The 24,537-nt window shown below is 35.3% G+C and overlaps 1 protein-coding gene across 1 annotated transcript in view; it reads right to left on the reverse strand.

Annotated features, from left to right (window-relative positions):
• The window catches only part of SOX6 (SRY-box transcription factor 6), a 368,043-nt gene that overhangs the window by 310,580 nt on the left and 32,926 nt on the right, over positions 1 to 24,537 (reverse strand). Inside the window, exon 3 of the mRNA XM_044258889.1 lies at positions 19,985 to 20,192. Within this exon, the coding sequence (XP_044114824.1) occupies positions 19,985 to 20,192 (208 nt within the window). The remainder of the gene's footprint in view (positions 1 to 19,984; positions 20,193 to 24,537) is intronic.

Here is a 24,537-nt window from a genome sequence, read left to right on the forward strand (position 1 = left end):
ACCTGAGGCACTCCAAAACACATTTTTCCTTTCCCGTAAAAAAAACGACTGCGTATTAACCATGCTTTACCAGATGGGTCTTTTATATTCTACGCCAGGGAAGGCCGAAGAGATGGGGAAGAAAATCCACAAAATATTTTGCAACACCATGAAAAAGAATACTTTCTTTTTTTAAAAAAAATCCAAAATAATTAATTATTTTAGCCACTATATTATTGCTTACAGTAATACACAGCAATAACATTTACATTGATTGAATTCTGTTTCCTTAATGTGAAATTTGTTTGGGGTTAATTAGCACGGCTGAGGAATAAGCTTAATAATTTTATGTTGTTTACACTGGAGGCAGTTTTCCACGAGCACTGCTCAGGGAGGAAGTGACATCTTCTAGTTTCAGACAAAACATGGAGGTGAGGGCAGCTGCTCACTGTGGGATCAACAGCCAGGCTCTTCCTCCTTTAGCAAGCCTCCTCACTACTTGGGCTGTCTAATAGCAACAATGCAAAGTTGTTTAAATTATTTCTCAGGCCTGCTAAGTTTCTAAACCAAGTATTGAGCTGAGCAGGGGGAAAAGAAAAGGACTTATACAAATGGAAAAATCCACAATATTAGACATTTTTACTATCCCTTCCTTAAGAAATAGCAGGTCTAATTAGTTGTCTCCCTAAAATGCGTACCTAGCATTTTTATTATGTATTATAACATTTTGCTCAGAGCTGACATTTTTATTCTGACAAGCACTGTCTGGAGAGCTCTCAATAAATAATACATTGACAATTTTCAGTAAATAAGCAGTGGACACAAATCGTTATCCTTACTTACAGCTGCCCCACTCTAATAGTGCTTTTACAAGTGAGGTGACTATTCAGTCTAATGCAATCCTCTCAGTGCTGGAAAGACATTTTCATTCATTACCACGGTCACAAGCACTTAAAGCACTTTTAAGCCCTGTTGCAAAACAGCAGGAATGGCAGAGCAAGTGGGGCTAACAAAAACTAAAGTTCATCACCAGAGAAACCTGAGGCTGCTCACCTAAACAACTAGGAAATTCACTTTTGCCCAGGCCACCTCAACACTTCATGATCCACATGACTAACAAGAATACAAATTTTCTTTGGCAATTAAATGTTAACCTTCTTAAAGCCCAAACACGGTGGGCTTTGTTTTCTGTATTAAATTTGGCTCATCACCGGGAATATCCGTTATGCACCCTCAGATAAGGAATCATATTCTATGACCTGGACCCTAAAACCATCACCTGAACTATCTGCTAAACTGCTAAAGCAGTCCTGAGTTTCATTTTTCTGTATGATATCGCACCAATTTTATTTTCTAGCTCTCAGATATATAGACTTATATGAAATAGGATTTGGAGAAAGTAATACAATGAAAAAGCAATACCTCTGCATCCTGACATATATAGTGTGTAGGTTGTACTTTCATCCTACTTCTTTACCAAGCCAATTTATCCATTATTTTATCCTTTGTTAGACAATTATTGATCATGAAGATGGCTGCAAATGTTTCCCAGTAGGAAACTGACTTCATGGCATCGTATTATATGATTTGAGCAATAGCACAGCATGGCCTAGTACAATGTAATGCAGTATAGTTCTCATATCATAGCTTTCAGTCATCAATGCGCATCAGAAACACCTGGTGAGCTTGTTAAAACATGGGTTGCTGGGCCACATCCCAGACTTTCTGATTCAGTAGGTAAGGGGTGAGGCCCTAGAATCTGTATTTCTAATAAGCTCCAAGGCAATATCAATGCTACTGACAATGTGAACCATTGGGTCACAAAATTAATTGAGTTTACCTGAAGAGATAAGACACACATGACCTGTACTGGCCTATAGTTGCTTCTCTTCTCTTATATGAATGGAATGACAGATTACAAAGCTCTCACATGTGGAGTAAATTTGAGGCCAATTGAAAGCTGCAATGAGTTCTCTGAGAAAAAGTTTAAGTTCATAACAATGATAAAAAGGAGCCAAGGGGAATTACTGTCTATGTTTTCTTCTAAGAGTTTTAGGGTTTCAGGTCTCACATTTAGGTCTTCAGTCCATTTTGAGTTTATTTTTGTGTATGGTGTAAGAAAGAGGTCCATTTTCATTCTTTTACATGTAGCTGTCAACATGTTTTATTAAAGACACTATCTTTTCCCCATTGTATATTCTTGCCTCCTTCATTGTAGAGTAATTATTATGTAAGTGTGAATTTCTCTCTGGGCTCTCTATTCTGTTCCATTGATCTATGTGTCTATTTTGTGCCAGCACCATACTGTTTTGATTACTACAGCTTTGTAGTGTATCTTGAAATATGGGATTGTGATACCTCCAGCATTGCTCCTACTCCTCAAGATATCTTTGGCTATTCAGGGTCTTTTGTAGTTCCACGTAACTTTTAGTATTATTTGTTTTAGTTCTGTGAAAAAATGTCAGTACTGTGTCATCTTTGATCTCTTTCATCAGTGTTTTATAGTTTTCAGAGTACAGTCTTTCACCTCCTCGGTTAAGTTTATTCCTAGGTATTTGATTATTTTTGGTGCCACTATAAAGGAGATTATTTTTTTAATTTGTCTTCCTGATACTTCATTATTACTGCACAGAAACACAACATATTCCTATATATTAATTTTGTATCCTGTGACTTTACTAAACTCATTTAATCAGTTCTAATAGTTTTTGGTGGGATTTTTAGGGTCTTCTATACTTCATTACCTATTTGGATGTCTTTGGTTTCTTTGACACTGGCTGTAGAAACATTTTTCTACATATGCCTCCTCAGGCAAGGAAAACAAGAGCAAAATTCAACCACTGGGATTATACCATTATAAATAAAAAGCTTTTGCACGGAAAGGAGATCATCAACAAAAGCAGAAAGGCAACTTACTGAATGGGAAAAATATTTGCAAAAGATATATCCAATAAGGGGTTAATATCCAACATATATAAAGAACTTATACAACTCAACAGAAAAAAAATAAATTTAATTTAAAAAATAAAAATGGGCAAAGGACTTGAATAGACATTTTTCCAAAGAAGACATACAGATGGCCAACAGACACATGAAGAAATGCTCAACATCACTCATCATCAGGGAAATGCTAACCAAAACTACAAGGAGATATCACCTTACACCTATCACAATGGTTAAAATTAAAACTAACAAGAAATAACAAGTGCCAATGAGGATGTAGGGAAAAAGGAACCCTCATACACTATTTGTGGAAATGCAACTGTTTCAGTCACTGTGGGAAACAATATGGAGGTTCCTCAAAAAATTAAAAATGGAATTACCATATGATCCAGTAATTCCACTACTGGGTATTTACCCAAAGAATGTAAAAATGCTAATTCAAAAAGATATATGCATCCCTATATTTTTTGCAGCATTTTTTACAATAGCAAAAATATGACAGCAATCCAAGTGTCCATCCATAGATGAATGGATAAAGAAGTGAGATATATATATATATATATATATATAAAATATATAACCACTTATATATATTATATATATAATATATATATAAAGGAATATTACTCAACCACAAAAAATAAGCTCTTGCCATTTGCAACAATGGATGAACCTTGAGAGTATGTTAAATGAAGCAAACAGAAAAAGAAAAATACCATATATGGTATGATATTCATACGCGGAATTTAAGAAATAAAACAAATTTAAAAAGACAAACAAAAAAAACAACTCTTTTTTTAAAAAAATTTTTATTTTTATTAACATATAATGTATTATTAGCCCCAGGGGTACAGGTCTGTGAATCGCCAGGTTTACACACTTCACAGCACTAACCATGGCACATACCTTCCCCAATGTCCATAACCTCACCACCCTCTCCTTACTCCCCTACCCCCCCGACAACTCTCAGTTCGTTTTGTGAGATTAAGAGTCTTTTATGAAAAACCAACACTTAAATGTAAAGAACAAACTGGAGGTTGCCAAAGGGGAGGTGGTAGGGGGAGGGATGAAATAGATAAAGAGAATTAAGAGTATACCTATCTTGATGAGAACTGAGTAATGTATAGAACTGTTGAATCATTATATTGTATACCTGAAACTAATATAACACTATATGTTAATTATACTTCATTTAAAAAAAGGCAGGGGGGCCAAGGAGTACTCCTTTCTCCTAATCTCCAGGATAATCAGTCCTACATCCGCCTACTGAATGTATCTACTTTCACAGAATGCTCAAATTCAGTATTTCTAAACCAAACCTTCTCCCCAAACTTTACCTATCTATAGTCGCCCTTTCTTGTTATTATTCACCATCTTAATAACCTCATCATTGAATCTCTTTGCTAGGGTACTTCAATCCTACTCGTCTCTCTCCCTAACCTCATACACCATATCTAATTAGCAACCTCAAATATATAACTAAAACCTGATTCTTCCTCTCTATTCCCTGACACTGCCTTAATTGTTTAGACCCTTATCAGTACATATGTGGCCCATTAAAATAGCCAACTAGCAGATTTTCCTGCACTTGGTCTTGTCTCTTTCAAACTGACAGTCAAAATGCCACCTATGTTTCTTTTATAAGAAATGCATCCAATTACATTATGCCTTCTCTTACTTAAAGCTCTCATCTGCTCCCTACTACCCAAAAGATAAAATTCAAACTCTTCCAGAAAGGTTTTAATCTATCTTCTCAGTCATATCTCCTGTCCAGCCACACTGAACCTCTGAATTCACCAAACTCATGGCTTTATTCATACCCCTGAAACTTTATACAATGCTGTTTTCTCTACCTGCAGATTCTATTATATCTCTTGGTCACTATGAATAGCTTACAATTCATCAAAATCCAGCTCAAATGTCTATAAATCCTTTCCTAGATCTACTAGACAAAAATGGAAGCCCCCTTTTGTATTCCCACAACATTTTAAGCAACTTCTACTACAGCATTTATTCTAATATGTTTACTTTGTGTTTGTGTGTATGGGTGTGTTTCTCACTAATTATGAGTTACTAAAAACCAATATCTGTCCATCCCTATATTCATCTTCCTTTTTCCCACCTTCTCTTTCTCCATTTTTACCTCTTCCCAGCCCAGGCCCACTATACTACCAGATGAAAGAGTTTAATAAATAGTTATGGAAATAATAACCATATATATGTATGTATTTAAATATGTATATGTATGTTTTATTTAAATGAAGGAGCACTCCCTAAAAATTGAGTCTATTTATCTCCTTTACACCATAATATTATTCATATCTGAAACCTTTTATAAAATCAATAGATTTTTCACTATTATATGTATATTACATGCTAAGATCTATACTAGGCATTGTGAAGATAGACTAAAAGATACTAAAAGATATGTCCTCAAGGAAGTTAAAATCTTCTGGGAGGCAAGATCAATATATATAAAATAGCAAATAATACTTTTCATCTTTGTCATAAATCAGTCGAGCATATTTTTGCAGTTCTGTGTGTTCTCTACTATATTCCATTGATCATTGTGTCTATTTTTCTGCCAAAACCATATTGTTTTGATTATTGTAGCTATATTGTAGGCCTTGATATTAGGTAGAGGGATTCCTAACATCTTACTCTTCTTTGTCAAGAATATCTTAGGTAACTAGAGGGTGTTATGCTTATCGAAATAAGTCAATCGGAGAAAGACAACTATCATATGATCTCCCTGATATGAAGAAGTGGAGATGCAGTGGAGGGTTTTGGGGGTGGAAAAGAATAAATTAAACAAGATGGGATCGGGAGGGAGACAAACCATAAGAGACTCTTAATGTCACAAAACCAACTGAAGAGGGGGGAGGGAGGGAGGGAGAGGAGGGTCGGGAGGGTATGTGCTATGGTGAGTGCTATGAAGTGTGTAAACCTGGCAATTCACAGACCTGTACCCCTGGGGCTAATAATACATTATGTGTTTATAAAAAAATTTAAAAATTTTTAAAAAAGAACATCTTAATTACTCTAGGGTCTGCCCCTTTCTATATAAATTTTGGAATAAGCTTTTCAATGCATATGAATTCTGATAGAAATTGCATTAAACATATAGATTATTTGGGGAAGAACTGACATCTTTACCATGTTGAGTCTTCCAGTCCATGACATGGTATGTGTTGCCATTTCTTTAGGTTTTCTTTCATTTTTTTTATCACCATTTGGTCATCAGATCCTGCACATGCTTTAAGTGTATACCTATATTCTTCATTTTCTTTGGAGCAACTACAAATAGTATTGTTTTTAATTTCAGTTTTCACATGCCCATTGCTAATATATAGAAATGTGATTGATTTTTATGTGTTGATCTTGTATCCTATGACCTTGCTAACTCAAATGAAACCATTAAACTTCACACCTCATTTAAAAATGGGACCCAGGGGTTCCTGGGTGGTTCAGTCGGTTAAGCATCTGCCTTCAGCTCAGGTCATGATTCCAGGACCATGGAATCAAGCCTCAAGTTGGGATCCCTGCCAGCCAGAAGTATGCTCCATCCTCTCCCTCTCCCTTTCCTCTTCTGCTCATGCTCTGACTCTCACTTTCTCTCTCTCTCTCTCAAATAAATAAATAAAATCTTTATTTAAAAAAGTGACCTAAATCTCACATCTGATACAAAAATTGGCTCTAAAGGGATTATAGACTTAAATCTAAAAGGTAAAATTACAAATATTCTAGGAAAATTGTTTAGAATAGGAGGTTAGGCAAAATGTTCTTAGACTTGACAACAAAAGCATGATACATAAAATGAAAAATTGCTTATCACTACCTCTTTGAAGGTATCAACTTTTGCTTTGCAAAACCCTATGTAAAAAGGATGAAAAGACAAACTACAGATTGGAAGAAAATATTTGCAAATAACATATCTGACATAGGATTAGTAGCTACAGTAATAAAGAACTCTGCCAACTCAACAGTAAGAGACAATCCAATTAAAAAATAGACGAAAGACATGAATAGACATTTCACCAAAGAGGATAAACAGATGGTGAACAAACACATAAAATGATGCTCAACATCGTTAGCCATAAGAGAAATACAATTTAAAGCCACAATGAGATATCGCTACATACTATCAGAATGGCTAAAATAAACATTAAAAAAATCAAATTCTGGTAACGATGCAGAGAAACTAGATCACTCATACATTGCTGAATGGGAATGTAAAACAGCTTTAGCTCTTCTGAAATAGTTGGCAGTTTCTTATAAAACTAAATATCAATTACCATACAACCCAGCAACCATACTCTGGGACACAAATTCCAGAGAAATGAAAACTTAGGTTCATACAAAAACCTATACACAAATGTTCATAGCAACTTTATTTATAATAGCCAAAAACTGGATTTTGAATTGATGCCTTTCAACCAGTGACTTGTTAAACAAACTGTGATACATACATGTGAAACACCACTGAATACTGTTCCTCAATAAAAAATATTATAAACTATTGATAAATGCAACAACATGGATGCATTGCTGGGGAATTATGCTGAGTTTTAAAAAAGCCAATTCCGAACAAATGCATACTGTGTGATTCCATTTATATAACATCTTTGAACTGACAAAATGTTAGAAATAAAGAACATACTATTGGTTGATAGTGTATCTGGAGTTATATTCCCATTAGCAGCTGACTTTTGAACAGTAAATGTGTACAAAAACAGAGAGAAGAAAAGGCCATGAAAAGAGAAAATTACTTTGATTTCCTATATTGACCTCTAATATTATGAAAGACAAAGATATGGTTAAGAGAGGCCTGAATGTAGAGAGAAAAAAAGTGAATGCCAGGACAATAGAGGCAGAAGAAAGAACAAGAGACACCACTTCACAACATTTAACAACCTTCACTCATTTATTCAATCAACAAACATTTAATAAGGGTCTTGTGCTCCAGTCATTATTAAGCACTGGGAATACAGCAGTGGACAATCTGCTGACACTGATTTTCCCCCTGTAGTTGAGTGAGAAAGACACAAAAGGGAGACAAATGAAAAAGCATATAAGGTAGTGAAAAATGCTAAGGTGAAAATTGAATAGAGTAATACGGTAAAGAGTAACTGGGGTCTACTTAGAATTTAGTATATGTGCTGCCGAAGCGGTCTACTTAGAATTTAAAGATTTAGTAAGACTTCTCTGAAAAAGTGATAGTTAAGCTGAGATATGAATGACAAGAAGGAGCCAGTATACATGGATCTCAAGGAAGATCATTCTAGGAAATGGAAAAGTAAGGAACTAATACATGTTTGGGCGGGGGGGCAGGCCCAGTGAAGCTGGAATGGCCTGAGAAAGAGGTAAAGTAGTATCAGAATATAAGATGAGTCTTGAAAGCCAGAGTACAGTGTTTGGATTTTAAGCAATGAATTTAATTCTAAGTATAATAGAGATTGATGATCAGGCCAGATACCAATGCTCCAATGCCAGTAAAATGCCTACACCCTCTGACCATCAGATAATATCATGAAGAAGTAAAAGGGGCATGATTCTAACTGAATAAAGTTAAATCCTAAAGTAACTGGAAGTTTACCTAGAAATGAGACCAAACATTCTGCTATTAGTTAGAATGGTGGCTTAAAGGTCAAATTAAAATTAACAATGGAAAAAATAAAATTAATACATAAGCTTAGTACACATGAGATTTGTGCCAATAATGTTTATAAGTAAACAACATTAATTTACTGAGGTCCTCTCTGTTCCAAAATAACACTATCATTATATGTGACATCATAAAAAATGATCAAAATGGACCACAGGATCATTTTTAGGACTCCGTACATTCTGTGTGTACTATATTTTCCTCCAGACTTTCTCTTCCATCTGAAAACAAAGAGAGATAGCTCCAAAACAACATTTTGCTTATGCAATAATTTTTAAATTCCCCATCTCTCCCATCTATGACACAAGCAAAAACTTGAAGAGGTATTTCTGAAGGATCTGCTAAAAAGTTCTAATTAAACAAATTACAGCTGCATTCTGGAATGGAATGGAATAGCAGTGTACACAGTTGGTTAGCTAGTCTATAAACTGCCCACTGACCAGAGGTTGCCTTCATTCACAAGTCAAATATTAGCATAGTGTTTCTAATGCTGTTGCTGTTGCTGTGTGGTTCCTATTGCAAATAATTCAATAATTTGTCACATCCTTCATAGTTATTTTTATTATACCTTTAATTTCTTTCTAACCATCTATTTGTATTTACACACTTTTAATTTATTATCTGAAAGCAATTAGGAATGTTCATGGGCCTCTAACTTCTGCACTCCCAATGTTACTGGATGGTTTATGTATTATGACTTCACTATGGAGTTGCCTGGCCTCTCAGTTATGGCTTCTCAGTTATACTTAAACACTCAAAACATAAATTAAGAAAGCTATGATAGGTCTAAGTGTCACAGTTATCAGCATTAAACCATAGCCGCATATGGTTAATAATTATGGCCATGAATTCCCTCTAAGGCCCAAATCCCCCCAACAACAGCCCAGACAAAAGGTATACTTATTGACCTTTACTTCTTCTGGATCATGCTACCCTACCCACACCCCATTCTGTTTGCCAATCTCTCAAACCATACACAGCACTTTCTGAGCCAATTTTCTACGAATATGTCCATAAGTACCTCATTGGACAATGACTTTTCACACATCAAAATTGGATAGGAGTTTTTATCTCTAGCTTCATAAAGATTATAACACCAGAAAAAAGAGACAGAGAACAGTAAAGTAAGTGATTTCAAGCATAATAAAAGAAAAATGAATCATGAGATTGGTTCAGATGACTTCTAGCCTGAAAACAGTTTGAAAAAGAAAATCACTGATGGTGCTAAAATTTAGATACAAATTCTAAAAGAAAATCAGAGCAGCATAAAGTTTTAAAATTTGGCCTTTAATGCTAGACTAATGTCCATGTTTCCTGAATTAAGAAACTTTTGCTAAGATCAATTAATTAGCTAATTAATCAATTATTAGGTACTATGCAGTCAGTGACCAGAGTCAGGACAAGAATACATATCAAAACCAGGCCAGTATCTCAAAGGATTCTAAAATTAAACATTCTAAGGAAAAGGTAAAGATTTCCAGCTAGTAAGTCAACTGGTTAGAAAACTGCCTATAGCATTATAAATGGCTAGGTCGAACAGCAGCGATAATCAACAGATTTGCTAGTTAGTCTTGAATTTGAAGTAGGTATTTAAGAAGAAAAATGACTGGGGACCAGATATGGCTAGAGATCAGGAATTTCTTATAATTCAAAAACCACACCAAACTGGACACGTCAATAAAGAGGATCAAAAGTGGGGGGAAAAAAAGTGTTTCTTAACAAACCTAGTAATCACAGTCCAGTGGGAGAATGACAATCACTTGTGCTGATAGTTGAAAGAAAGGTTGAAGAATTCTATTAAGATACAACAAAAGGAAAAAGGAAAATTGCAGTGAAGGGTCCATCAAAGGCTCTTGTGAGCTTCTGAAAAGCTCAATGATAAAAAGAAACCTGTACTAGACATTTTGAGGAAGGTGGAACCAAAAGGTATAGGCAGTTAAGTTAAAGCTTTCAAGGATTATATTACACACACACACACACACACATACACACACACACACTGTAGCCCCAACTTCTTTGTGTAATGTTTTCCAACAGAGTGGAAAAAGAATACAAATATCCATCAACAGCAGCTCCACTCCTGGGAATACACCCTAGAGAAGAAACTTGTGCACATATACATGAGAAGACAGGTGCGAGAATGTTCATAGCATCTTTGTTTTTACTAGCAGAAAACAATAGCATCCAAGTGTCCAGACACAGTAGACAGGAAAATACACTCCTGTATATCATTCTGTGAAATAATGTATGGAATTTTATACAAAAGTGAAAATGAACCAGAGCCATACACTGCAAAATTGAGCTTAGAATATAATTATGAATATAAAAAGCCAGGGGCAGAAGGTAATAGTGTAGTACCATTTTTACAAAGTTCTAAAACAAAGCCAAACAACATAATTTAGGGACACATAAAACTGTTTTAAAACAAAAAGGGAAAATGATAAACACAAAGTTCTGGCAGCAGTTACATCTAGGTAGAAAACAAACAGATTGCACAGGTGAAGAAAACATAAGTAGATTCAATAGTAATAATTTATATTAAGTTGGATGATGAATTCCCAGGCATTTATTTAATTTTTATGCCTTATAACATTTATGTATCATATATGACATAATAAACACATATTTAATTTTCCCACTTCCTTGTATATTCATTTTTCTTTGTAATTTACATATATACTATATAAGAAAAAGATATGAATCCAAAAACTACCCCTCCTATTACTTTTTAGAATCCCAGCATAAATCCTGAAGAAGTCGATCTAATAAATTTTCAATGGAAAATGGAAAAAATGTGAAATGCTAACAATACGCTCAAATTCTACATGTTCAAAAATCACATAAGAATATGACTTATTTCATCAAACCATCAGAAATCTGTATCCTCTTTCTAAACAACAAAATGCCAGGAGAGCACCTTCTTGCTTCCCAGGTGAACAAGAAAAAATCAAAAGCAATTGCCTGCATCTGTTCTTAACATTCTTCGAGCTTTAAGATAAGAATGTTTAAATCTGAAGAAAGAGAAATAAGCCAAGAAATATGAAGTATCTTTTCAAGGCAGAGACACGCAAAATGAAGTTAAGAAAAAGATTCCACCAACTAATACATTGCCGACACTGTAAGTGAAATTTACAAAACAACAGCAAATTGAAATAGCCAAGATTTGCCTAGGATGTCTGGGGCTCACAGGATGCAGGCTGACGATATTATTAATAAAGTTATATAAGAGGATGTCCAGCTTCTAAAGAATTAGAAAGCAAATATACTTCACCCCAAAACATATCAAATATAATTCTTTTCATAATTCAAAAACCAGTAGTTCTAGCTCACTTTAATCCTTAATTGTACAATACTTTCAGAAAATACAGTTATTTAAGCTATCTGATACTAGATAACTATTTACTATGAATATACAAATTCTTTAAAACGGGAGCAAGGATAAAAATATCATAGGGAGGAAAGATGGAGTATTTTAAAGAGAAGAAAAAATGAACTGAAATCAAGTTGCATCAGCATTGCTCTGAATACCTGATTGCTTCTTCACTTGGAGTATGAGTGGTCTTGGGGAACTTCAGCATTTAAATGACTTGAAATTTCCAACTTATTTGAAATAATAATTCTGGGGTGTTTGTAATGAATACTTAATGTGTTTCTTATGCAAAAATCCAAAACCTTTCCGATTTTTCCCATGAATGAGAAATATAAAGAAGGGTTTGGATCTCAAATATTCTAAATGCTTCACCAATATAACCTTCAATCACAACGGTGGTAAACCTAATATCCATATACTCTGCCTTAAAAAATTCTTTCGATGCCCTAGCATAGTATGAATGTTAAACTTTCGTTTTGTTTTCTTTTTAGTATGGGCTTTTCATAGATTTTTTTTTTCCTCTAACAGGAACACATTGCTCTTAACTGGGTGCTATCTGAAAACCTCATCCAAGGCTTTACCAACCTCTCTCACTGACAACATCATATTCCACATACTTCTCAGCAGGGAAGATTGGCTTCCAGTGGGGAAACTTTAGTATCAGCTTTTCCAAAAAGCCTGAAAGGAGAGTTAAACTGAATTGCTCTTCCAGAAAACAGGAACGTCATTGCTGCCAAATGCTAAATCCCCTAACGCCATGGGACATTTCCTATGATTCGGTCTGTGGCGAAAGATGAGATTCCTGTAATATTTCTCTTTAAAAATGTTGCTTCAAATAATAACAGTAATGGCAATTATAACAGCAACAGTAATAATAATTATAATTATAGAAGCTATGTGTTTTACATATTTAATATGTGAAATCCTCACACAACGCCACAAAGTAGGTATCATTCACCCAGTTTTACAGGTGAGGGAATGGAAGCACAAAGGGACTAAGTAATTTATTCAAGGTCATACAGCTAGAAAATAATGTTGGCACCTCTATTGAGCACTTACTACATGCTGGTAATGCTCTAAGTGCTTCTGTTGCATTAACTGAATCTTGATCCTTATACTAGCACTATAATTATGTCCAATGTTTGATTGAGAAAACTGAGGCCCAGAGAGGTGCCCTCTGCCACCTGCATGGCAAATGGAGAACTGAGTTTCAGACACAGGCACTCGAGTTCAGAGCACACCTTCATAATCGGGAGACTACACTGCCCCTCCACATGATAGAATGTATGGTCAAACACAAACCCAGCTCACTCAGAATCATGACTTTCAAAACTGAGTGTCCCCATTGTTTAATGCCACATTTAAAGTATGCCACATTCCTCCTTTATTTCAGCAAAAGCTATCAGATAAGCAATATATACCAACATACATGCTAACTTAATACAATTCGGTAAAAAATATATGTAAAAATCTAAATTATTGTTTAGAGATGTGAATAATGATAATAATCTCTCAGATATACACATAAACACGTGTTCATTCTTGTGCGGGGTAACAGCTGCATAATCCATTGGAAAGCCTATCCCACCAGGAATCCAAAGCTCAAATGCTCCTGGCCCTTTCTCCACATACACAGTCAAATGAAACCACATACTTTCATTATCATGATAACTTGTGGCACACAATTCCACTGGACAAATATTCTAATTCCTGTCCAACGAATAGCCTATGCAACTGTACCTAAACCCTGCATACTTTCCATTAAGTCCATGGCCTCTATCAGAGTTCACGTATTTAAATGTTTCTACCCAACTACAAGCTTTATCACTCCCTCTTGATCACAGTAATTATTACCTAAAGAATACATCTTTTAAAAGAGCCAAAAAGTGAGAAAGAAGGTTTTAGTTGATCAGAGAGTCAAGGTTTGTATCATTGTATCCCTTTCACTGCAAGCACATGCCTCCAGAACCTGACCCAAAGCAGACCACTCGGCCTCGGATCATACACTTAGTAGTATGATACACAAGACATGATAGTGGCTGAAGCACTATTATTAAAGAGAGATTAAAACAGCTGTACATTATGCTGAAGCACTCACTCTTCCCTTTACAAACAGACGGTCCTGGATTACAAGCAGCACTTGACCATTTAAATCACGACAACAACCAGATTTAACCAGCTGGGCCATATTCTCCTAGGCAATGCCTGTTGACCTCCTCAGCCGCAGCTGCTCAAATGAAATTCTCATTAGACAACTTATTTTCAGAAGCCAAAGGACTCTCTGATTAAATATATGTATTTAGATATAGAAGTCCTTTTTAAAGTATTCATTTTCTGACAACTGTCGCTTATGTTAGAGCCCAGCTACATTGGCAACAAGATGGGTGACACAAGGATAACGAAAATTCATCATTTAATCACAGCAGAAGGATTTTTATCTTGGAAGCATTTTAACCTGAACAGATAATCAGTCTTTTCTGCATATTCAACCCACCAATATCAGCATTGTTTTAAAAGGTAGATTCTGACATTCATTCTATGCCTCCATCCATGCATCTGTCTGTCTCTCTCTCATCTATCTTCCTACCGACCCGTGACCAAAAAAATCAAGATTAAATTTGCAACAAAACAGAAACCTTGTCTATTTTCCCATAAGTCTCACTTTCAGAGGAGGCACTTCAGACAGAACACCTTTGTTCATCAGTGTCTCAGCAATCCAGTCAAATCACTATTCTGAAGAACACATTTCTTGAGGAATGGCAGATAAAACACTGGACAATTATTTGGCTGATGAAAGGATCTGCCTCTAAGAGAATAACATCCCTAATGTTTTGTCATGTAGATATTGTTTTTAAAATAGACCATAATAAATAAACTTTTTATAGATCAGTTCCTGTATATGAGGGGAAGTGAGGGGGAAGGTATTTAGTCTGATAGAGTCAAAACATTCTCCAGGACAAGAATGACTCAGGAAAAGTCATCTATTATGTCAATCACACAGGCTTGTCATTCATGAGGTATGGCCTTCAAACCAGGAAACAGGTGAGAGTGAGGCAAGTGATGAATTTGAAAGCTCTTATATGTCCCCTGGGGTAAAAGCTGCCCCACCTGAGGAGAGAGATCTGGGGCTTTAAACGGTCAAAGCCAAGTAAGTATTGGTGAAGCTATTATACCTCCATAGACCTGAAATATAGTTTTACAGAGTCAGAGATACCATTATCTTGTTCTGTAGTATTGCTCCAAGCAGATAATTAAAATTAGGAATCAAACTCAAAGTAGAAAATAGAAATATTCATGGCTCCCATCTCCAAAACATGTTCCTCTACTATTTTTTTTTTATTAATTGTATTACAACCTTCCTACTCACCCAGAGTTTAAGAACTCTGAGCAATATTTGAACCATTCCTCTCCCCTGGTCGTCTCACTTAAATGTCAACTCCTAACAATTCTATCTCCTAATATCTTTTCCATATTCACCCATTCCTCCTTTCTCATTTCTGCTGCCTTAGTTTCAGGCCCTCGTTATCTCTAGCCTGAAACAATTTTCTCCGTGTCTCTCATGCTCCTACACATCCTACACAGTGCCGCCAGATGGACTTCCTGAAGGATAGCTCTAAATCCATCACCATGTTGCGCTAAGAAATTGTCAATGGTTCTTCCGTGACCTTCATTTTAAAGTGCAAACTCCTAAGCTAAGAATTAAAGGGCCTCAGTGATTTGAACACAACCTACCTTTCCAGTCTTATATCCCATATGCATCTTCACATACTTTAAATTAGAACCTGAACTGCTGGCTACTTTAAAGGTCTCTGCCTGTTCCTTCTATCTGAAATGTCCCTCTCCTCCATTTCTGCCTATCTAAATCCTTCGTTCTCCAAGACCAGCTAAGACTCATTTCCCTTTAGAAACTTCCCATGGCTTCCTAGGCCAGTGCAATGTGTCCTGTAAACTCCTGTATTAGACACTGAATTAGAGTTCATTTTGTATATATCCTATACCTCTTAAAAGAACATGAACTCTTTAAAGTTAGAGACTATTGTTTTACTCATTATGGGTGCCCAATATTATGTAGTATAGGGACTCTAGACCTAGGGTCCATAGACCCCAAGAGTCCATCTACAGGATTCAAGGGGCCTTGGATGGTGAACCTAGATGGAAAAATTCTTTTCGCAAACCTCTAATTGAAAATTTGCACTTCCTTAAACTGCGTATGCAGGCAAAAACCATAAAATATTCATAATATTTGTCATACTGTAACCAATAGAATTACAGTATATTTTTCTGGCACATTGTACTGGCTAGTGATATCTTAAAATATCTTTTATGTTTATCACTACATTAAAATTTTGATATTTTGAGTCCCTTCATTAGATCTTGTTGTTTAATGCATTAGTTAAGAAGCATTTTCTACCATATCATAAAATTTTGGAATCATTTAATATTTTAATAAAATTCAAAAAACTAAATGAATTTAATAAAATTCATTTTTCATGGATTTTACTTTGTGCATTTAAACTAAGAAATAACCTGTAGGCTTCACTGACTAAGAAGAAAATCCATGGTCAAAAAAAAAAGTTAAGAATCCCTGGGTTCTACTGTCACCTTGCAAAATAAAAAGAAAACTTGTAGAAAAATAATCATGATACTATGTAGTTCTTGGTTATGGCTATAAAAAATACATATGATGAACAATGAAATATTGTATAAGCACATTATTCATAAATATTCCTAGAGCTTTGGCATTAGAAAAAGACCCTTTTGTCCCCTAGCCCTATTAAAATGGCAATTAAGATTGCCACATACCACAAGGACAATTTATTATCTTCCAAAGAAGATTATTCCGTACATGGACAGGTACAACTATTAGACAGTTACTATTGTTTTAAATGATAATCTGGTTCCTTGTAACTTCTTGTCACTGGTCTTCATTCAATCCCTCCCTATGCAACGACATAGAATAAACCCAATCTCTCCTCCACATGACAACCATCATGTCTTCCTTCATCCATTTTCTCCAGGACTAATATTACTAGTTCCTTCAACCATTCCTCTTATGATGTAATTATATGTCTGTTATCATGTCAACTGTTCTCCTCTGAGAATATCCCAATGTTTTTTAGTCCCTCTTAAAGTGTGGTGATTCTCAATTCAACACCGTAATTCAGATGCATTCTATTGAGCAGGGAGTTCAATGGGACTACCACTTTTTGAATACTACATACTGTAATTCTAGTAATGCTGACTGAGACAGCACAATCAAATTTTTGGCATTATTCATCATGCTGAGCCCAGTGTACTTTCTTAAAACTCATACGCTTATTTTTTTTTTAATTCATGTGTCTGCTATTTGAATTTCCTTCAGTAATTATTTGTGCAGCTAGGAGTTTTGGTCACAATCTCTGGACTTAACAATAAGATCTATTAAATTTTACTTGATGGGCTAGTTTTAAGTTCATATTTTTGGTGTGTCAAAACCTTTTGAGTTTTGTTTCTTTCATGCATTTTATTCAAAGTTCCTCCCAGATTTGTAGAATCTGTAAGGTTTTTTTTTAATTTTTTTATTTTTTATAAACATATATTTTTATCCCCAGGGGTACAGGTCTGTGAATCGCCAGGTTTACACACTTCACAGTAGAATCTGTAAGTTTGATGAGCATTCTTTTATCACCTCATATTTATACTTAATACATTATATACATTAATGTACACTAAAAAATGTCTGAAATTCTGATACCTAAAATATATATACTATAGAAAACAAAGTTCAGTAAAGTACATAAAAACATTCTTTGATAGTAGGAATGTACTGATAAAGTACTCTTAAATGAGAGGTCTCATCTTGCAAGTGTCTCTCTTGTACGAAATCTTTAACACACAGTAATGAAGAGGAAGAACAAAAAACTATGAGTACAAGAGAAAAAATATTTTAAATTTCCTAGGAGTTCACACTAGGGGGAAAAAAAAAACATCGCATATCAGTTTCTTTATTTTATTTTTTTTTAAAGATTTTATTTATTTATTTGACAGAGAGAGATCACAAGTAGGCAGAGAGGCAGGCAGAGAGAGAGGGGGAAGTAGGGTCCTGTTGAGCAGAGAGCCCGATCTCAGAGGCTCGATCCCAGGACCCTGGGATCACAACCTGAGCCGAAGGCAGAGGCCTTAACCCACTGAGCCACCCAGGTGCGCCCAGTTTCTTTATTTTTACATTAAAGAGCTCGCTAAAGAATTTTAAAAACCACTTTCTTATAAGACTAAATCATCTTTTTGGTATTTCATAATTAAAATAATCTAGCAATCTCACTTCTTTAGAGATTATTGATCTGACAACATCGTTTATGCTAGAACATAGCCAAGTCGGGGAAAATAAAGTGTGCAGCCAGAAGTCCATGAACTAAATAAAGATCATCAGTATTACCCAGAATCTCTCAGCAACTCGCCCAGACATATATGTTTATATTTTACTTATGATCCAGAGGCTGTGATTATCTATTTCATAATTTATAAATTAAAAGAGAAACAAATTAGAAATTATTCACAATGCAAAAAGTAACAGCCTGCGATCTGATATTGAAAGAAGAGACCCCAACACACACACATACACACAGACACACACGCACACAGATGGTGCATGCACCAAAAGATACCTGTTATCAAGCAGACACAAGAACTCAAAAGTCTCATAATTGCAGAGAAATAACCATAAAGCCAAATAGTCCTAATCATCTCAATGATCTCTGGGGGTATCATCACATTGTAGCCTGATAAAACAAATGACATTTATAATATGATAATTATCACAATACCCCAAATTTATGTACTTGACTGCTCATCAGAGACTTCTATGTTCATCATTATAGTTAATTCTCAAAATGTTTGAGTTACCAAGTCAAATACTAGTACCACGCCAAATTTTAAATTTTGTGGCTCAGGTAAACTGAAGAACTTACCCAGGGTCACATAATTATTAGATAGGTATTGGAGTTTATAGTCTACTGCACCATGACCCTGAATCATCAAAAAAAATTTTACATTTTTGTGTCCTATCATCCGGTTGGTAAGTCAGGGAGGTGTGTGATGCATTTTAGAAACTCCCTTTTGTGCTGATGTGATTGACACATCCACAAAAATTAATTTGAAACTTTTAAACTTTTAAGCCCTCAAAGGAATAAAATTAAGTTACATGAAAAATTCTCTTATATTCCCATTTCTCTACAGTGCCACAGAACTCTAAATTTAACTTACAGTGTTCGCAATAAATCCAGAACCATTAACTACCCTACATTTCAAAGTCTAAAATCTGCACATAAAGAACGAAAGAACATACATAGTACAGCAACCACTTAGACTTGATTTATTTGATTTAAAAATATTATTAGAGTCTTCTTTCATGTTTTTTAGGACCTAGGTGAACCTAGTGAAGCTAAGTATATCTCTTGAGAGAGTAGAGAAGGTAGGTGTGGGATGGTCTAATAGATGTCATATGTTATAGCACTTTCCTCTTGAGCATTTAGCTTTGACAAATTAGAAACAGCTCTCAATTCTACAACAATCTGGAGGTGAAAGGATAATATTTATAAATTTGTAATATTTATAAAAAATGAGGAATAAATTAGTTTTGTTTTTATTTTCTGTTTGCTTTTCTTTTCTTTTTAAACAGTTCATCTTTTCATAATAAAACACTGTCCATCAAAAGGAAATAAGAGAGAAAAAGAATGAAAAATAAAGTTGCAGCTGCAAAAGTTCCCATACTACACCTTTTTTCACGGTAAAGCTTGCAGTCCCTTTAAAACCTTGATTTATTATCATAAGAACAAAATAAAATGCTCAAAGTTTTAGAAAAATGGAACTATCTGCTTAATACTCTCAACGGATCAAATCTGCCATCACCATGGTAACCTGTGAATAACTTTTTCCTAGCTAGTGCCAATTATGCACTGCTTTGGCCCTTGAAATCCCACTCAGTTTTTTTTTTTTTAAGGCCTGGAATCTTTGAAAGAATAAAGCCCAACAGTTAAGTCCACACATACCCTCTTGTTCTGTCCGAGTCATTTCCTCAAGCTTCTTCTGTTTCAGTGTGTCCACCACATCGGCAAGGCTCCCTTTGCGGCGTTCTGGGGTTCCAAAAGTAACACTGGTCATTATCTCGCGGTCCCGACTCCCTTCGTCAGGCTTATGTGGTGAGGTAGAGGTATTTCGGAAGGAATACAGGGAACATAACTTATTATTCTCTGACTCCTAGAAAAACAAAATAAAATAAAACTGTTAGAACATTTGTTTCTTTGCATACCATTGGAGAAAAATCCTAAACTCAGAATAACAACATTATAAGGATGAAAAATATTAACCATCTCTGCTTTATTTTTTTCTTTTTTTTTCCTGTTACGTTATTCAGCATACAGTACATCATTAGTTTTTGATGTAGTGTTCCATGATTCATTGTTTGCGTCTAACCATCTCTGCTTTAAAAATACTAAACATTAAAGAAGCAATTATCAAAAGAACTCCCTTGAACTTGATGATTGAAACTGGTTTTTCTTAATTAAAAACCAACCTAAGAGTTTCAAACCCTTAATTTTAAAATGGACACATCGACTTCTTATTCATTCACACCCTTCATTTAGAGTAGTTCAACTTCAATTATTAATTATTAAGATTGGTGGAGTTTTTCTTTTAATTGGCACTTTTGTTAAATGCTCTTCCCACAGCCTAAAAAATATATACATTATAATAACATTATCCTTAAATTTAGAAACAATAGGGAAATTAGCTTCAATATCCAATGTTAATTATTCAACAGCAAATATATAAAATATCTAAATCCGTGCCAGAAAGTTAGCCAACCCGAACATTTTTGTGTGCTGGGGCTTGAGGGGAATCCTTTTTTTCCTAGCCATACATCTTTCAAAGCTCCAAGAATTCTTTCTGTTCCTTATCTTTATCACTTACACTTTAGTACTAGTCACATACATTTGAAAGTGGCTTATTTTCATGTTTTTACATTTGTTTATCTGATTGTTTTTAAAAGGACAAATTTGCTACGAAACATTTGCACAAGAATTCACAATACAGAGAAGGTAAGCTAACTGGTAAGAAGGTTAGATCCATCTGTGAGGAAAAAATGCAAAACTGAGATTGAAAATAACAAACACCTAAAAGTTTATAGAAAGAAAATGTTTTACATCTCTCTAAATCAGAACTGAGGGTTGGAAGCAACTGTTATTTAGCTACAGCCCATCAGTAATCTTACATTCACCTCATCTGTCTAGGCATGGGTATTCTCTTGCCCAATAAAAAATTTTTTAAAAAAAGGTATGAAATAAAGCATCTGGCCTTTGTGATTCTCATCAGAAACATGAACATCTTAACTGCTGCTATATCGCTCTCCCCCTTCACAAAGACGTCCAGCAAACTTCAAGAACTAGGGAAAGAAATAGGAGGCAAAAGTTAAAATAATACCTGGTGGGAAAGAGGGAGAAAAGAAAAATGGAGCCTAGACAAGTACTGGCTTCAAGATAACTATAAATTGACAAATTCTAGGCAATTAGTATTTTTGTCATTGTAGAAGGTTAAATAAAATTTGTTTTCAGGGCTGTTGGGAACATATTGTGAGATAACATTTGTAAAGCAACTAGGCACAAGACTGAACTCTAGGAAGTGGTATTTAATAAGTGGTAGGTACCATTATTCTGATGGAAGGAGCAGATCTAAAGATGGACCCAACACGGTTCTCTTCCCCTCTGGACCTAAGGAATTGTTTAGTAAAACATGTTATGACTCTTAAAGTAAACTGAATACTGTGACGCCTGAGCATATACTAAAAACCATTGAATTGTATACATTAAATGGGTAAATCGTGTGTATGTGTACTGTAGTTTAAAAAAGCTGTTAAAAATAGAGTAAGCCAAATCAGTCTTTTTTTTTTTTTTATTATTCCCAGTACTAACACAATGCCTAGCACAAAACAGACACTCATTACATTTGTACTGGAATAAATTGAAAAGGATAAAATAAATGGAGTAGGGCAGGGGCAGGAAAGAGAGCTCCTCTTTATTTTGCTCCCAGATCTAGGAAAGATGTTTTATTTCATTCAATGTTTACAATAACTCTATAGCATAGTGCAGAGGAACCCCTTCTTTTAGATGCCAGTCATGGTTAGTGACTTCTTGGGATGTCAGGTCATTCTCTGCTTTGTGCAAATGAAAACTCAGAAATGGGGGTGCCTGGGTGGCTCAGTCAGCTAAGTGTCTGCCTCTGGCTCAGGTCAAGATCTCAGGGTCCTGGGATTGAGCCCCTCATTGGGCTCCCTACTCAGCAGGGTAGTCTGCTTCTCCCCCTGTCCCTCCCCCCTGCTCATGCTCTCTCTCTCTTCCTTCACTCTCTTTCAAATGAATAAATACCCTTAAAAAAAAAAAAAAACTCAGAAGTGTGTTTTCCAAAGTCATTTCAATCTCTTAGTAATGTTCTGATCAGAAATTTGACCTAGACTTTTTTGAACCAGTATCACCATTGGATAAATCATGCTTCTGTCACTTTCATTTCAAGTGCAAACTAGTCTTGTATTATAGCCTATAAATCAAAAACAACAACAACAACAAAAACTTTGACTAACCTAAGAGATTAAAAACCAAGTCAAAACAACTCATGTGGAAGTGGGTTACCTACAAATAAGCCAACATTGACCATAATACAAAGGGCTTTCCCATCACTCCTAAACTAAAATTAAAAGATATTAAAAATGGCTCTCCTGTCTAAGGGACAACTTAAAGTTTTATTTACTCATGTCCTTTGTGAGATAGACTGCTTTCTTTGTTTTTTTTTTTTGTTTGTTTGTTTTGTTTTGTTTTTTTAACCTATAGGAATGTAGCCACCACCATCCTACACCACAGACAATCACCATAGGTTCCCACACCAACGACCCACACTGTCCTCAGCCCCATAATCTGTGCAAAGTGGCTAAACACTCCCAAGAAGCAGAGAATAAGAAGCTGAAAAGTCATGATTTTTCCAAAAAAGTGATAAGAACTACTTGCAATATGTAACCAGGCACGAACATAGGCAGTGGATAAAATCATCAATGGGGGCGTCTGGGTGGCTCAGTGGGTTAGGGCCTCTGCCTTCAGGTTGGGTCATGATCTCAGGGTACTGGGATCGAGCCCCGTATAGGGCTCGCTGCTTGGCGAGGAGCCTGCTTCCCTTCCTCTCTCACTGTCTGCCTCTCTGCCTACTTGTGATCTCTGTCTGTCAAATGAATAAACAAGATCTTAAAAAAAAAAAAAAATCATCAATGGCATAAGTCATCTAAGTCCCCTTATACCATTCTTAGGAACAAGGGAAGGTGCAAATTTTACCATTTCTGGCCTCACTTTTTTAACTTTCTAAAACTTAACAGATAATGGCCTCTCATGAATGGAAGCCTACAGGCAATTGATCTGTGTAAAGGGGCACTTAATTCCAAACATTTACAACGAAGAGGGTACTGTTGGGTAAAAGGCAGTAATACCAAATTAGAAAAAGAAACTTGACAAAGCATCTCTAGGGTTCTTTTTAAGAGGCTAGGCAATATTTAAGTAAGTTTTCTTAATGGAAAAAAAAAGCTCAACTTATGATGTAATTTCCTAAAAATGAAACAGGTCCTATGAAATAGCAGTTTGAGGAAAGATGCCCAACGAGGATATCTGTTGTGTCTTGACGCATGTCACAGCAGCATAGCCACGGAGAAATGCGAGATAGCATTTCCCTAAAGCAATGGTTCTCAAACTTGAATATTTAGAATTCCCTAGCAAATATGTTAAAATGCAGATTCCCTCACCTCCCTCATCACCCCCAATGGAGCCCAGGAATATGGTGTTTGGTAAATGCCCCAAGTGATTCCAATGTATAGGTCCTTTCATTCTGATGCATCCCACTTCAAGAAACACTGATCCCTATGAAAGCAATGAAATAAAAGTTTTGCCTGAATGCTACAATATGGATAGAATTATGAAAATTTTTAAGAAGGTTGGTTAGTTTTAATTTTTAAAAAATAACATAAAGGAGATTACTTCTTTTGTTCTTTCTTATGAAAACAACCACTGTAAAACATGACTGAGCAAATGAACATCACAACCAGCAGAGCATACGGGAACAGAGTTAGCATTAGTTCATTCAAAGGCAAGTTACTTTAAGTTTGTTTTCTCTCAACCCCAACCTCAGTAGTACACCAAACCTAACAGTGAAGATAATTCTTGAAATATTATTTAAAAGGATCCCAGTCACAACAGAAGAACTAAAGCAACTTTGATTCAGATTATCTAAAGAGCTTCTTGCTGGAAGTCAATTAAATACAATGCAAAATGATAGGCAGGTGCCTGAAAAAGCACCAAGCAGTACAAAAATATAGTCATTAGGCAAAGTTTCTAGAAAACACAAGCAATCTTCACAAATTAAAAATATTTAAGTAAGATGTTTCCAAGTCTGAAGGGGTAGAAAAGTAAATATTAAAGACAAAACGTATACAAGGCGATGGATGTCAACTAAATTTATTCTGGTAATCATTTCACAATACATACATGTGCCAAATAATTACGTTCTACACTTTCAT

The sequence above is a fragment of the Neovison vison genome, chromosome 7 (assembly GCF_020171115.1).
Source record: "Neovison vison isolate M4711 chromosome 7, ASM_NN_V1, whole genome shotgun sequence".
NCBI lineage: Eukaryota > Metazoa > Chordata > Mammalia > Carnivora > Mustelidae > Neogale > Neogale vison.